General features: G+C 42.5%; 1 protein-coding gene across 1 annotated transcript in view; it reads left to right on the forward strand.

Annotated features, from left to right (window-relative positions):
- The first annotated feature begins 10086 nt into the window (after positions 1 to 10086).
- Positions 10087 to 17265, forward strand: part of HRH4 (histamine receptor H4) — a 12195-nt gene continuing 5016 nt past the window's right edge. The window contains exons 1-2 of the mRNA XM_004703072.1: positions 10087 to 10279; positions 16367 to 16530. Coding sequence (XP_004703129.1) covers positions 10087 to 10279; positions 16367 to 16530 — 357 coding nt within the window. The remainder of the gene's footprint in view (positions 10280 to 16366; positions 16531 to 17265) is intronic.

Raw genomic sequence — 17265 nt, forward strand, 5'->3', positions numbered from 1 at the left:
AACAGCAGAACTCCATGGGTCTTCATGGAGACTAGGGGGAAACCACCAGTCTCGCTGTTAGGGAAAAATAAAACAACATGCAGGCAAGCTGCAACAAATTGCCCCCAAACTCCTTAGACCCTTAGTTTCAAAGACATAAGATCGCCCAGTACATTTTATGCTGTGATAAAAGGTCGGTGTCATGCAGCTATCATGACAAAACAAATTCCATGGCTGCTTCATTTAGCCTTTGAATCTCAGACCACTCCCCTGACCCATGATCAAGGCATCTTTAAGACAAAGCGATCATTCTTGGTTTAACAGCAATTGCTTGCCTTACCAAGCCCCCAAACCAAACCCACTGCCAGTGAGTCGATTCTAATTTATAGCAATCCTGTGTAAGGTTTCCAAGATTGTTGATCTTTACAGTAGCAGACAGCCTTGTCTTTCTCCTGCAGTGTGGCTGGTGGGTTCAAACCCTGACCTTCCATTAGCCGCCCGATGCTTCACCCACTGGACTACTGGACCACCAGGGCTTCTATGTGTCTTATAGCATCACATAATCAACAGCCAATCAAAACATCCTACACATTTTACATGTTTGTCATAACCAGGAAAGAGTTGTGGATTGAAAGAGATAGCTGAATGGCCCCACCACAGACTTTCCTGTGTAGGGGGGCTAACTTCAGAATTCTTCTGCCTCCCTAATCTCCAGCTCCCTTCATGTTATGGTATATATCTATGGTAGAACTGAGAATAATGATTATCATTCATCAAGCCTAAATCGTCTTCAGGTCAATTCTCTTCCATTGGGATAACACCCCGAGGGTGTTTTACCTCAATCTCATATTACATTTGATCACCAGCATCAGTATTGTTATTCTTTTTATTAGCTACTTATTAAATCTATTTATTATATCTGTGTGGTGCCACCCAGTAGTATCATGCACTGCCCTGGATTCGTGGTACAATATAAATCAGAGATAAGTATATTTTACTTATTTCGTTCCTCCTAGCAGAATCTACCTTTTCTCATAGAAGTTTAGATCCAAGGCCATGTCTTTGTTATGTCAGAATTCCCTTTCCCTAAGCACATGGTTTGACAGGTAATGGTTCCCAGTGAGGGAGGCATCTACAAGACAGCATGTCATGGATTGAATTGTGACCCTCAACTGCATTGTATACCCCCAAAGAGGGACCTGACTACTTCCAGGAAAGATGAGTCAGGAGCAGACGGTATCCTTTGGGCCCAGGATCCCTGTGTCAAGAAGCTCCTAGAATCTTAGACCCAGTGGAAGGTTGACATGTGCAGAACTCCAGGGACTGCCCGTCTCACAGATAGGAAAGGAGACCAGGCCTTCCCCAGAATGGCCGGCAGAGAAAGGCTTCCCCTAGAGGTGTGCCTCCTGAACTGTGAACGAGTAAATTCCTGTTTGTTGAAGCCGTTCACTTGTGCTATTTCAACACTAGAGAACACTAGAGAACTTGGACAGAGGCCACCCCTTCCCACAGACTGGACTCCGTTGTTTGCGTTGCAGGCTGCCTTTGAGTCAGATCCAGACTCATGATGCTCCTCGGCTGTAATCTACCAAAACAGATCGCCACACCTTCCGCCGAAGGAGCTTCTGAGTAGGTTCGAACTGCCCATCGTTCCGTCAGTAGAGAGGATGCCCTGAGCATGCCACTGAGGCTCAGAAGCACTCTAGACCTGTTACAGTGTGCTTCATGCCCACGAGTTGCACTATAGGAAATGAATGGTTAACAAGCACTCATGGGCTTGAAGGTATTAAGGTGTTCCTTAAGATGTGGTACTCTCCATTAACAAATGCCCCTGGACTGGGGCCTGGAGTCTCCATCAGCACACACCCTGTGGCTGTGCGTTGTGATGCCTGGCCTTTGCGCCTGGGAGGTCAGAGACTGTGAACTCCGGCACCTAAACACCCAGCTTTGGTGGAAGTGCAAGCTCATCCCCTCTCAGTCAAAGTTTGGGTACGTGGGCTTAACTTTGATGGTGAGACCCATACTATCAATACACTGTTAACCATCTCACTTGCCTTTCTTATGATAGGAGCCTCTGGAAGTCCTGCATCCCCGGCATTTGCTCCAGCTGTGTTTGGCTTCCAAACATGCTTCTACATTAATAACAAATATCTCTTCATCACTTGCTCCCAGCCCAACTCCTAAGTCTCTTCAACTAATTCTCTTATTTCAAGTAGATCACAGCCATTTGATCCACCATTCCTGTTGTTGCTACTGAGTAATCTAGCTTTCTTATTATTATTAGGAATTAAAGTTTGACACCGGTAGCTACATAATCTGGTGTCAACTTGTGAAGGGGTGGAGTCTAGCCTGTCAATCTGGTCGCAGCATGATGCCCTCATTGAGAGGTGCAACGGAGATAAATAGCTCACTGGAGACCAGATACACTTACTCCCTGAGAGACATTACTGACAATGAGCCTGATGGAGCTACATTGATGCAGCCAGAGCCCTGGAGCTGGAGGATCCACGTGGAGACCCATGCCAGCGCTGACCTACTTCACAGCCACTGGATCCATAAGACTTTCTGTCCACTGGCCTGTGATCTTCCTGCATTTGGTGTCATTGCATGTGTTGTCTGAGTCTGAAGAGGATTTATATAGTGGTATCAGACATATGGGCTAATGTTGGACTTGATTTGGACTGGGCTGGGATGTTTCTTATTATACAATTGCTCTTTGACATAACGTTCTCTCTTACACACATCTGAGGCTCCCTGGATTTGTTTCTCTCGTCTACCCAGATTAACACAGCTGTTTTAGGAAAGACCATGGGAGGAGGAATTGCTGCCAAGTGGATCTCAGTTTGGATATGTCATGTTAGGTCCTGTCTAGTCAGTTCTGACTCACAGCAACCATATGTACAAGAAAACAAAACACTGCCTGCTCCTGCACCATCTTCACGCTTGTTCCCATGCGTAAGTCTATTGTTGTAGCCATTGTGTCAATCCACTTTATCGAGGGGCTCCCTCTTTTTAATTGCCCCTCCGCTTTATCAAGCATGATGTCCTTCTTCCAAGGACTGGTCTCAACTGATAGCATGTCCAAAATACGTGACACAAAATCTCACCATCCTCGTTTCTAAGGATCATTCTGGTTGTACTTCTTCCAAGACAGATCTGTTTGCTCTTTTGGCAGGCCACGGTACTTTCCTCGACATTCCTCACCAGCACCATGATTCAAATTCATCGATTCTTCTTTGAGCTTTCCTTATTCACTGTCAATCTTGCACATACATATGAAGCAATTGAAAATGTCAAGCTCATCTCAGCCTGATACTGAAAAGTAACATCCTTTTGCTTTTCAACATCTAAAAAAAATCATTTTATTGGGGGCTCTTGTAAGAGCTTTTATCACAATCCATACATACACCCATTGTGTCAAACACCTTTGCACATACGTTGCCATCATCATTTGTAAAACATTTTCTTTCTACGTGAGTCCTTGGTATCACCTCATTTCCCCCCTTCCCCAACCTCCCTCTCTCATGAACCCTTGATAATTTATAAATTATCATTTTTTTCATGTCTTACACCAACCACTGTCTCCCCTCACTTTCTTTAATGTTGTCCATTCCCCTGGGGGGGGGGGGTTATATGTCAATCACTGTATTCGGTTCTTCCTTCTAAGCCGCCCCCACCCTTCCCCTCCTGGTATCATTATTGGTCCTAAGGGGGTTATCTGTCCTGGATTCCCTGTGTTTCGAGCGTTTATCTGTACCAGTGTACATGCTATGGCTAGCTGGATTTGTAAGGTAAAATTGGGGTCATGATAATGGGGGAGGGGGCGGTGGGGAGGAAGCATTGAAGAACTAGAGGAAAGTTGTATGTTTTGTCGTGCTATACTGCACTCTGGCTAGCTTGTCTCTTCCTTGTGACCCTTCTATAAGGGGATGTCCAATTGTCAACAGATGGGCTTTGGGTGTCTACTCCACCCTCCCCCTCACATTCACATCAAGAGATTTTTGTTCTGAGTCTTTGAGGCCTGATACCTGATCCCATAGACACCTCATGATCACACAAGCTGGTGTGCTTCTTCCATGTGGGCTTTGTTGCTTCTCAGCTAGATGGCCACTTGTTTATCTTCAAGACTTTACGACCCCAGATGTTTTTTGATAGCCATGCACCATCGACTTTTTTTTTTTACCACATTTGCTTATGCACCCATTTTGTCATCAGCGATTGTGTCGGGAAGGTGAGCCTCACAGAATGCCAGGTTATTAGAACAAAGTGTTCTTGCCTTGATGGAGTACTTGAATAAAGGTCCAATGTCCATCTGGTGCTGCCTTAATATTTAACATATAAATATATGTACACAGATCTAGTTTCCTATCATTATATAGAAATATATTTACATATGTACATGCCTGTGTTTAGACTCTATAAATGTCCTTTGCTTTCTAGTTCTTTCCTCTATTTCCTTTTACTTTCCTCTTGTCCCACTGTCATAGTCGGCCTTCATTCGGGTTTTGATAATTTCTCTTGGCTACATTGCCCTTGGTCACGCCCCACCAGGCATCCTACGCCGTCCTTGCCATTAGTTTCAGATCACTTGTTGTTCCCTTGGCTTTTCAACATTTTCAAATGGTCTTGTGCTGCGTAGTTGCCCAATGCAATGCATTATTTGATACCTTGACTGCTGCTTCCATGAGTTTTGATTGTGGATCCAAGCAAAGCAAACTTGTTGGCAACTTCAGTCTTTTCTCCCTTTATCATGATGTTAGTGATTGATCCAGTTGTGAGGATTTTGGTTTTCCATACTATCTACTAGAACACCTGGTTTTTCATGTTCAAGAATGTGGGCCCATGTTCTATTTGACATTTTTCCTTTCCTGGTGTTCCTTGTGTTCCAATTACTCCCCTGATACCATCCCTTCCACTAAACAAGAAAACATCTGCAAGTCTACCCACACTAATAGAACAGTGTGTTCTTGTTTTGTGGACCTTTAAAAACAATACTTTATTGAGTTTTTGTGATAATCTACACAGCAAGTTCAGTTCCCATGTGATGATTTCCACACAAATTGTCCAGTGACATTAGGGTCATCGTTCAGGTTCTCTTTGTGTCCAGTTTGTTTCCTTCCCCTTACTTTAGTTTCTCTATCCCCTTGTCTTCCCATCTTTTCCTTTGAGTCATCATTGACCGTTTGGTCTCAGACTGCCGGTTTTAAAGTGGGGCCTGGCTCGTATGGATAAGATTCTTCACACTGTGCACCACTCTGCTTTTTCACCAGAAGATGATCTCAAACGCTTGGCTCCAGGTTTAAAAAACAGCTCAAGGTGAAATCTCTGGAAATCCTCTGCTGGCTACTGTCCTGGTTGTTCTGGGTTCTTTTATTCTTAAAATAGGAAATTGAGTTCTGCTTTGTATTTATCTCTCATTGCATCCAGGACCGCCAGCTATTGGGAAACTAGTCAGAAGAGTCCGTGGAGGTGACTGGGTTCATCTAGTTTTGTTCTCAGGGAAGATGAGCTCGTGCCTTTTGTAAACTTGTTTGTTCTCTTCCATTTCTTACCGCTTTGTTCCTGGTGAGTTGAGACATCTAATCGTGTCTTGGATGAACACTCATAAGACCCTAGATCTACTCACTTCCTAGGATGCAGATAATGATTTTTGTCAACTATGTATTTCTAGGTGCAAGTAAAATTTTGTGGAAGGTGAATCAATAACAATTTCAGCAATACATCAACAGGAAACTCCCAGAAATTCAAGCCAGGTTCAGAAGAGGATGTGAAGTAAAAGATATTATTGATGACATCACATGACCTTGGCTGAAAGCAGAGAATACCAGAAAGATGTTTGCTTCTGTTTTATTTGACTATGCAAAGCCATAAGACTGTGTGGAGCATTAAAAACTATGGATAGCCTTGAGAAGAATGGGGATTCCAGAACACTTCATTGTACTCATATGGAATCTATACCAAGAGGCAGTCCTTTTAACAGGGCAAGGGAGTACTGAGTGGTTTAAAGTCAGGAGAGTTGTGTGTTAGGGCTGTATCTTTTCACCAGCCTTATTCAATCTTTATGCTGTGCAAATAATCGAAGCGGCTGGACTATATGGAGAGGAATGCCGCATCATGAATACAGGAATCCTATTAGCAAGCTGCAGTATGTAGACAACACAACCTTGCTTGCTGAAATCAAGGAAATTTTGAGGAAGTGCATTTGCGGATGAGGACTAAGGACAGCCTTTAGTGTGAATTACAATACAATATAAAGAAAACCCAAATCCTCACAACTGGACAAAGAGACAACATCATGATAAATATTGAGAAAAGATTAAAGTTGTCAAGGATTTAATTCTGTTTGAATCCGCAATCAATGCTCATGGAAGCAGCAGCCAAGAAACAGGGCAATGTGTTGCATTGGCAAATGTGTTGTACAAGACCTCTTTTCAATCTTAAAGAGCAAGCGTACCACTTTGAGGACTAAGGTGTGTCTGACAGAAGCCGAGGTATTTTCCACAGCTTCATATGCTTGTGAAAGTCAGCCATTGATTGAGGAAGACTGTACAAAAGGCACTTCATCCACATATCATACAATTCAATAATTCAATCATATCAAGAGGAGTTGCACAATCATCACCACAATCAATTCTAGAACATTTTCTTCTCCCTTGTACTTGTTGTTAGTCATGTAATTTTTATTTCAATTTTGGCAAAAATATACACAACAAAACATTCTCCAATTCAACACCTTCCACATCAGTGCATTTGCATTATGGTGCTGGGGAAGAATATTGAAAGTATAATGGACTGCCAGAAGAATAAACACATTTGTCTTGGAAGAAGTACAGCTAGGATCTCTTTAGAAGTGAGGAGGGAGAGATTTCATCTCACTTACTTTGAACATGTTATCATGAGAGACCGGTCCCTGGAAAAGGACATCATGCTTGGTGAAGCAGAAAGGTATCGAAAGGAAGACGACTCTTGGTCAGATGGACTGACAGTGACTGTAACGTTTGACTCAAACAATAATTGTGAGGGTGGTGCAGGAATGGTAGTACTTGATTCTTTTGTACCTAAAATTGCTATGAGTTGGAACAGATTTAACAGCACATAACAACAAAAACGTGTTATTCCAATTGGCTGTTATCCTATGGCTCCTAAGCCTTCAAAGTCAGACCCATGTTGGAAGACAGGTGGTTTTGTCACAGGAGCGTTCATAGTTGGGTCTTGAATAAATAGACATGCTTGCACCCACATCGTTGCATTGACATATACCAATAAATAGCTCTTCTTACCCATGTATGTCTCTCTATTTACCTATGTTCTAATTTCCAGTAATCATTGGTCTCTATTGATCCTTGTATCCTTATAAAAGAGGAATCATACAATATTTGCCTTTATAGACTTGATTTATTTCCCTTAGCCTTATGCCCACCAGGTTTATATATGCTACACTATGCTCCAGGGACCCATCGGTGTTTATGGTTGCCACCGTAACCTTCTGTATGTACCGCTGACTCTCAGTATCTGTGGGCTCTGCATTTGTGCATGCAACCAACCACACATCGAAAATATTTGGGGACCAGGAGAAGACATATAATGGTCAAAACAATCCTACAATATCGAAGAGAAAGTATCCAGGGCTTTTTACATAGCCCTTGCACCGTATTCGATATTCTGAGTAATCTAGAGATGATGGAAAGTACACCGGCAAATGTGTGCAGGTGATTTTGTTCAAGTGGCGCTTTTCTTAGTTGATAGAGTTTCCTGACCGTGCTCTGCTGACTACATGAGGGAGGTCTCTCACTTACTTCTGGGGTTCTCTGGTATGCAGTCCTCTTTGATACTCCCTAATGCTCGGCTGCATTTCTTCATCTCAAGGAGACTCCAGGGCTCTGTCTGCGTGTCCCCTCACTGTGTCAGCCCTACACACTCTCCTGAGAGTGTTGTTGGTTCTCAGAGAGGGCCACCTAGTCGGTTTGCCCTCATGGAACCCCAGGTATGCAGACTAGAACAGATCCAGAGGACTTGCTGCTTCTTAAAATGAAACAAAACACAAACAAGTCCCATTTTATTGTGTTTTCAGTGAAGGTTGTCGTGGCAATTTAGGGTTCCAGTTGCCGTTTCCCCCACAAATCCTGTAGCAACAGTAGCTAAAGCTTTTCACATTGTGTCAACCTGCTCTTTCATTCTGTTTGAGTCCATGCCAGCACCCCAGTTGTTCTGTCTGCTTAGCTTCATATCTTTGCTTCAGAATAATTGTTGATCTTTGGTTTCGTATAAATGTGGTTTTAAAAATTTTTTTAAAGGACAATTCTTTGTTTTCCTTTTTAAAATCATTTTATTGGCTCTCATACAACTCATCACAATCCATCCATCCATCCATTGTGTCAAGCACATTTGTACATTTGTTGCCATCATCATTTTCAAAACAGTTTCTTTCTACTTGAGCTCTTGGTATCAGCTCCTCATTTTCCTCCCTCCTTCCCCAAACCTCCCTTCCTCACAAACCTAAAGGACAATTATTATTTTGGTGCCAATATGTTATTTCACTAAAGGTTGGTTTCAGAGAATATATTCTGTTCCAGGGTTAAAAAGTATCTCAGGTGGATTTTCTGAGGGAGCCATTCAGTCTCAACTGCTAAGCAAGACTGGAGTTCTGTTCCACATTTTCCTCCCATTCTATCAGGGTCCCTGTATTGTGTAGCTAATCAGAATAGTCAGTAGTAGTGTCTGGGTACCATCTAGTTCTTCCGATCTCAGGGGACCCCTGGAATCATCTAGAACTTTCTAGTCCTTTCAGGAGCAGATCTTCAGGTCCATTTTCCTTGTGCCACTCAGAGATAGCATTCCCAAGAGTGTTCACTGGGGCCACTGTGGGGCTGACTTCATTTCCCTGTTCTTTCAGAAGGTCATTGAGGTTATAGTCCTTCATTGCCTGACATCCAGCGCCTTGAAAACCTAGTATCACAGAATCTTCTACATCCTAGTTTGGCGAGTAACCTCCGTGGACATAAAATTTGTGATCAAATATAGAAGTTTGTGATCAGATATTTAAGACACAGTGATTGGTTTGTACTCATCTGGAGGAAGAGAAGGAAAAAACCAGAGAGGAAATGAGTCCACAGGACTAATAACACACTTGAACCATAAACTTTGTCTAGCCTGGGGTCAGGACTAGATGGTGCTTGGTTGTCACGACTGAACCATTCTGATCTGGGATACAACAGAAAGTCCCAGAGAATGGGAGAAAAATGCACAACAAATTTAAATTCCTAAAAACAACTAGAGTTACTGGACCAATAGAGACCAGAGGAACCTCCCTCTACCTCGAAGACTATCACCCCAATAAGTCCTTTGGACTTGGAAGTGAAAACAGTTCTGGAGCTTGTATTTCAATAATAAATTGGCTTTTAAAATAAGCACTATCACCCATGAACAATGTGCTCACTTAAACAATCAACGAAATGAGACCAATTAGTCCGACATTTACCCCAAACTATAGTGGACATGAAGGGTCAGGGGATCTAGATCAATGAAAACAGAAACAACAGAATGGAAACAATAAGAAGCCTGTACATTGTGAAAATTATAACCAATGTCATGGAACAATTTAAATATTGTTAAGTCAGAATCTACTTGGCTATGTAAATTTTCACCTAAAACTCTTTAAAGAGTTTTTGCTCTGCCTTGAATCATATATTTTATCCAGTTTTGTTTGTTAATTCAGATGGGATAGTAAATTCAATTCCTATTATTCCATCATGGCCAGAAGGAAATATTTAATTGGATCTAAACTGTTTTGAAAAAGGAGTAAAATTTGAACTCATTTATTACATAAACAAGGAATTAATTGTATTTTGTACCTACTGTATTTTTATTCATGGGAGAATGGCTGCATCACATAAAAATGGTAAGACAAAACTTTTAATTTTTTTTAAAAAAAGATACTTTTTCAGTTAAAGGGAAACTATTACCACAAGTTTGTTTTGTCAGAATACGGAAGTACTATGAGATCAGCATTAGATACTGGAGATGTTTTTAGCTGGGGACTAAACCATTCTTGCCAGAATTGACTTGGGAGATTAGTTGGCCACATTAGCATCTTCATCCTTTGGCATAATGCTAGATGCTAATTGCACAAATACTTTTATATCAAGCACTTGTATTACTTTAACATTTTTAATGACCTTACTAGCTTTTGCTATTATATTAGGAAATGCTGTGGTCATTTTAGCTTTTGTAGTGGACAAAACCCTGAGACATCGAAGTAATTATTTTTTTCTTAATTTGGCCATCTCTGACTTCTTTGTGGGTAAGTTACATATCTTTACTTAATATACTATTTTCCAAAAATAATTTATTTCTGAAACCTTATTTCAAAGAATTTTATGAAATTGAGAACAATTAAAATAAGAAGTTTAAATATTAAAGCTCAGGAGGCTATATGATCCTATGGTGAATGTTATGCATATGCCAATGATTGTTACACTGGATGGTCAGCTGAGAACAATATATCTTCTTAAAGAGGAATGCTTGTAAACCCAAACCTACTGAGAAAAGAAATAACTCTTAAACTACAGCAGTTTAGAAACTATTCTGGAGTTCTAATTCTACCAAAAGATGACAGAATGTTGTCATAGTATTAGAGTAATAGAAATTAATGTATATGCTATTAGCCAGCACAATGAGAAAATGGGTTCTAGATGTTAATAACATTAATTTAGCCATGGTACAGAACCTTGTAAAATACAACTATCATGTAAAATATCTTATAGATAATATAGTATCATAGAGTGATATAATTTTAAGAGACCGTGGGAAACAAGCTCGTGTTTCTTTGATGAATATGCCCTCTGTAATTTTTCACTACCCAACAGTCATTGTGTTTAACACTGCTGAACATAGCAAGTAGATTTGCAGAAATATTAGCTGATTATATTGTTTCATAGAAGCTGCTCATAAAATTATAGCTGATATATTCAGATTATTTCTATTGATAACTACATAAATCATTGTTAAACATAAATAGAACTCAGAGGATATTTAGTTCTTTGCCTGAAATACAGTAATTGCTCAATACATGTTAGCTTCCTTCTCTCTTGATTTCTCTGCAGATAGGTGACAACCCACATCCACATCCCAGAGGTTTGTAGTGTGCCTACTTTGTGTAAATACCCAGTGGAGCAATGAGCTCAGCATTGGGCTGCTAACCAAATGGTTGATGGTTCAAGCCTACCAGCCATTCGATGTAAGAAAGATGAGGCAGTGTGTTTCATCAAAATTTACAGCCTCAGAAACCCACAGAGCCGTTGCATGCCGTCCTCTCGGGTGGCTATGACTCAGACGTGACCTGATGGCTGTTGATGTGCTTTTCTTGGTTTTCCTAAAGAACCGCTAAGTAATGAGGTGATTTATTGAAGAGAAGGCAACCTCCTCCTTCAAGGACGAGAACTTCACAACTGCCTCTACAAGTATGAAGTGAGATGTGACCTCACAGAGATACCCAGTGGAATGGGTACTCAGAGGTGGGAGAGAGCATATGTGACATTGGAAATGAACTTTGAAGGATGAGTAGAATTTCCCTTTGGGAGAGATGGGTAGCAGAGGAGACTTGGAACCATCAACATCAGCCTGAGGGCAGAAAAACACCCTGTGTATCTTCACTCATTTGACTTCCAGGCTGGCTGGTGTCTCTAATGAAAATCTCCCAGTAGCAGGACATGCCTGTGTTGGAATTCATTCAGCTGGCCATTTCCACATTTTAAAAGCAGGATCGCAAAGGATCGATAGAAGGTTCACTTCAGAGGCATTAAGACAGGCAACCTGATTCCAAAGACAACCTGCAGCATTTCAGGCAGAAGTCAGAGGAGAAAGGTCTGAGCCTGAGAGAAGATGGGAAGCAGACTCGGGAGGCAAAGCTCTTAAGGGTGGTGTCGAGCAGGGAGAAAGAAACATGAGTTAAAGACTGAGTTTGGGGACTTCGTGAAGGAAAAAAAGTTCAGCACTATTCATTGAAATAGGGGCATGTGGATAGCAAAGGTCATGAATTCCCTTCCAATGTTCCATTTAACGTTCTGGAGGAAACTTCTCGCTGGAGAGACTGACTAGGAGTCAATGGCACAGAGATGACAGGGTCACACGTTTAATATTGGCGACTAGCCAATGTTTTTTTTAAAAAATCCAACAGCTCAAGGATCATGTGAGGCTGGCGGAGGCAGATTGGGACATCATGTGCTCTGACTGTCCTGGGCATTCTGGCCAAGTGCCTTCTCACAGATTACAGCACGGCTCTTACCTAGAGAATCTAACTTTGTGGTATCTGTGTAGATTCCTCAGGCTGAGTTTACTGCTGAAACCCAACCACACATTTATTGACAAGAGTCTAGTGTCAGAATAGATCTCATCTGTGAACTGTCCCAGGAGGGCCCTGGATGTATCTTGCTACTAGCCAAAAGGGTGGTGGCTGGCATCCATCCAAGGCACCTCAGAAGAAAGGTCTGGCATTCTAGTCCAAAAAAACTTAGTCACTGAAAACCCTATGGAGCGCAGTTTTCCTCTGACACCTATGTGGGGTAACCAGGAGCCCAGATCATCATGAGTTGGAATCAACAACATGACAACTGGCTTCTTCATATATGAACCCTAGGGTGAGCATGTCTCTCTCTATTTATCTCCTTCACATGTTCAGATTGTTCTGGGGTTCATGACTCGCATGTCCATGTGATATGTGGCCCAAAAGGGATCTTCCGGGGCAAAAGGCCTAATGGGATTTCCATCATGGCAAATTTGTCTTTAGAACTTTCATGCCCCCATGATAGACTCTTCTTTTGCTCTCTCTGCCTTTATCCACACATTCTCCGACAGCCCAATGAATTTATTGAGGTTGTCAGTGGAGGTCAGAGCTCACCATTTTATTGTTGGTTCTTAGGAAAGGTGTCACTTCTTAGCTGGCTTCTTTACACCAGAGTGATGGTTAGTTTTTGTGAGTTTGTTTTGCTTTTGTGATGGCTATTTTAAAGCAAGCTAGGCTTCCATATTTTCAGTGTTCATTCATCCATCCATTACAAAAAAATCATGCCATTATGTAGCTCCTGGAGATACAGCAGTGAAAACTCAGGCAAGAAGTCTTACCCTCATGGTGCTTCTATTCCTACTGGGGGGAAAGGAAGGGAAAGGGGAAGGGAGAGAAAAGTCTTTGCAGAAATCTGTGAGGCCATAGGCAACCTTACCTCACCTGAGTCCTCCCCACATTTCTTCAACCTCACCTCTTAAAACTGCTACTCCCCTTCTTCCTCTCTCTCCTCCTGCTTCTCCTCTCTTCCTTGCCTTTCTTCCTTTCCTCTCTGTGTTCAACCGGGTTGACAAGAGAAACAAATTCATAGGCACTCATATGTGTAAGAGAGAACTTTGTATCAAAGAGCAATCGTACATTAAGAAAATATCCCAGCCCAGTCCGGATCAAGTCCCTAAATCTGATATTACCCCATATGTTGATATTAGTCCATAAATTCCTCTTTAGACTCACACAGCCATGCAATGACACAGGTCAGTGGTAGAAAATCTTGTGGATCCAGTGGTGGCGGAAGCATCTCAGCACGGTGTGGGTCTCTACATGGCTCCTCCAGCTCCAGGGCTCTGGCTCTATCAGCGTAGCTCCATGTGGCTTATCAACAGGAATATCTTGCAGGGAGTGAATGTATCTGGCCTCCAGTGAGCTATTTATCTCCTTCATGCCTTCAAATGATTTCATTAAGCTGCAACTAGATGGACAGGCTAGACTCCACCCCTTCACTCTTAATAGTCTCAACTTGACACCAGATTATGTAACTACCACATTCTCCTTCATCTTTCTTTCTCCCAATTCCCCTCCCCCCTCCTTCTCCTTTCTGTCTTCACTTCTTCTTCCTTCACTTAATATAATTTATTTGTGTCCGCTCACATTTTCTTCATCAGTCATACCAAAGGCTCATTATTTTTTTTCTTTCTTCAAGAAACTGGCTCTTAAAACATGAGGTACATTTGATCTAGAAGCATGGTTCGTGGTAGAAGTCGTAAAATCACCGGGGGTGGGTGTATCATAGAAATATTTCCTGGTCATGTTGTTTGATTCTCCTTTGGAATGTGCCACAACCATCCCCATCACCCAACAAGACAGAGGCACCGATGCGGAAGCATTGTGTAGAATAGTAGGAGATAACAGGGGCTGTTACACATAAAGCCTCAGGCCAGAGCCCACTTTGAGCTAATTACTATTTTAAGCCCTCCTAATGTTTCAAACATACCATTCCTCTTTCATCTGATCCAGCAATTGTGTGGGAAGCATATTTAACTCACCCCTCCTTTAACATTACAGTCATTGGTGTTTGTACTGTATCTGATTGCTGGCATCTCTCTCTCTGATATCACTCTGTGGAGGAAATGAATGTGGCTGTCGGAAGGCCTCATCCGGATAATTGGAAATCTCCGCTGTGAGTCAAAATATATGACCCTCTTTTTAAGCTAGCTCGATTTAACTCAGGGCACCCAAACCCAGTGACGTATTTTACACCACAGGGAGCGCACACAAACACCCTTGCTAAGACAAAAGGCATCATTTAGAATTGTATTATTAATAAAGCTACAAGGACAACATGAAACATTGGAGGTTATTTGTCTCCACGGAAGCATCGGCCACATGGCTCTTCACGTCCAGGGTTTTTCTCTCATACTTAAAGGTCAGTCTCGGTACAGAGCTGGGAGTCCCCATTCCCTCGCACTGGTGCTGAAAGTGCCCCATTTGCATCCTGAGCGCGTCTTGTTCACCTTTTCCTCTGCGTTAGCTGTGCTCTTCGTCTTCCTGAGAGGCTGGCTTGCTTTTCATCACACACAAAGGAAACACCTGTCTGATAAAGCATGTGGGGACTCAACACTGACAAGGACCGATTTCACCGGCACTCCCACCGAGTGGGTCACCTGCCTGAAATGCCAGCGCAGCGCAAACCTCCTGATGGGCTGTGGTTCCGTGAAGCCATTGCCTGGGAGAGCTCACTGCCCGCAGTGTGGGTCGAGTTGACCGACCCCCGGGGGTTTGCGGTCAGTCGGTCAGTTCCCTTGCTGAAATCAGGCTGCTTGGTTTCAGGCCAGCCCTCTTCACTGCCCCTGAGAGCCCCCCCAGGAGAATCACGTCTCCTTCTGGAGCCTCACATTCTTCCTGGGAGGGGCCTTCATGGGAAAATGGATCGGAAAGCTCCCGTTTTGTTTTGTTTTTTTCACCATGAGCTTTTTGAAGCCCCCAACCTAGTACGTTCATTTATTTTGGACCCCCTTGCACCTGCACCCAGCATATGGAACGACCCAGCGCCATGTCTGGGATCTTGCAATTGTATCATGAACATCAACCGTCATTAGTTTTCCTTACTGCGGTTAACTGGGCGGGTCTCTGGTAAACCCCGGCTGCTAGGAGAATTGGAAAGATCCACGGAGAGAGGTAGAGAGCACTGTCCCAATCCTCAAGCCAGATGAATGCAAAGATGAAGCGGGTCTGCGGGGGAACATGCTAAGTGTGGGAGAAAGGAGAAGACAAAGCCAAGGCCAAGAGTGTGCAGGTGAAGGACAAGTCACTTCTGTTGAGGAGATTCCAAGAAAGAGAACATGGAGGAAGTCAGGTTCTTAACTGAGTGAAGAAAGAGATGGAAGGAAATAGACTCAACCAAGGGAGAGGCAGGAACTCCAGGAGGGAAAAGGTAAAAGGGCCAGGGGCTGCAAGAAGGGTTTCCCATTTCATGAAGATGGCTTTGACAGTACAAGACTGGAAATAAAGCTTGTTCCGCGCACTTTCTTTTAAAAAGCCATATGGGGCCATGAAAGGTAAAATGTTCACAAGAACAATTAGAAAAATAATGAGAAATGAAGTCCTGGGGTATACTTCAAGAGGGACTAAGCTTGAGAATCTTAGGCGGAATGAAATAAGCCAGTCACAAAAGGGTACCTCTTACATGCTCCTACTTAGCTGAATTTTCTAGGAGAGTCAAGTGTGTAGAGACAAGGTTTATCAGTGGTTCCCAGGTGCAGGCGGAAAGGAAGGGAAAAGGTGGCCTCAGCGCTCAGGGGATACGGAGCTTCTGTTAGGAGGGAGGGTACCATGTGGTGTGGACATGAATCTAATGTCCCTGAAAAGAACACGTGAAGATGGTTGAATTATTTTTTAATCTACATATCTGTTTACCACAATTAAAACACCACTACCTCAATAAAACATAGGAAATTAGACTTGAGTTTGTTGATGAAATAGCATGAATTTACAAGCAAGCAATTTTTAGCTGACTCGGCTATTCTACTATGTTGTGTACAGTGTTCACAATATGCTTCTTTGTATTAATTGGGGTGTTCTGTTTTTCACTCTTATCTGTGCCCGCAACAGGCATGATCTCCATTCCTTTGTACATCCCTTACGCATTGTTCAAGTGGAGCTTAAGAGATGGTCTGTGTACATTCTGGCTCATCATTGACTATCTCCTGTGTACGACATCTGTATATAACATTGTCCTCATCACCTATGATCGGTACCAGTCAATCTCAGATGCTGTAAGTCAAAACCTTATTTGTTTTATGAGAGTATAGCATTTTAAATGTGGGGCCTCTAAGTAAACATCTTTAGGTATAATGTTTTGTTTAGCTGCGAAACTTTAAAGGAGCTTTATTTTGGTAATCTGACATAAAATTCTCCTTAGTGGAAATTTGCTGCATGCAATTCACTTCCCTATGGCCTCTAACATGGGAGGCATCTAATAAACAAACAAACAAACAAACCAAACCCAGATAGACCGTGAGAGGCGGTGTGAGGCGTATACTGCTCACCTGTGAGGAGTTTGGGGTTAGGTGTATCTCTGCCCTTCCAGGGACAGATTGAAATGTGAATGCATGTCTCAGGATGCAGCTTGGCAAACAGGTCAAAAGGACCCTAGATTGAATGAGAAGAAAAGATCAAGATCAATTCTGAATGGCCTAAAGAAAAGATGGTACACAGGGCAGCTCTAGGAGACACCGAGATCCAACCCAAAAGGTCAAGGTTCAGTGCCAGTTTAGAACCACACAGTCTTGTTTACGGGTTAGTGGCAATTCTTAAGTCAATTCAATCCCTCAGCCGTAGAACCTCGGAGAAAACCAGGTTTGTACAAGATCAGTGGTGTATTAGCCTAGGTACTTTGGAGAAACAAATCCACAGCGACTCATGTATAAGAGAGAGTTTTATGCAAAGAAAATGTGCATCACGAAAACACCCCAACCCAATGCTGCCCAAGCCCACAAGTCCAACATTAA

The sequence above is a fragment of the Echinops telfairi genome, unplaced genomic scaffold (genome assembly GCF_000313985.2).
Source record: "Echinops telfairi isolate 266 unplaced genomic scaffold, ASM31398v2 ScPeMD7_7400;HRSCAF=8409, whole genome shotgun sequence".
Taxonomy (NCBI): Eukaryota; Metazoa; Chordata; class Mammalia; order Afrosoricida; family Tenrecidae; genus Echinops; species Echinops telfairi.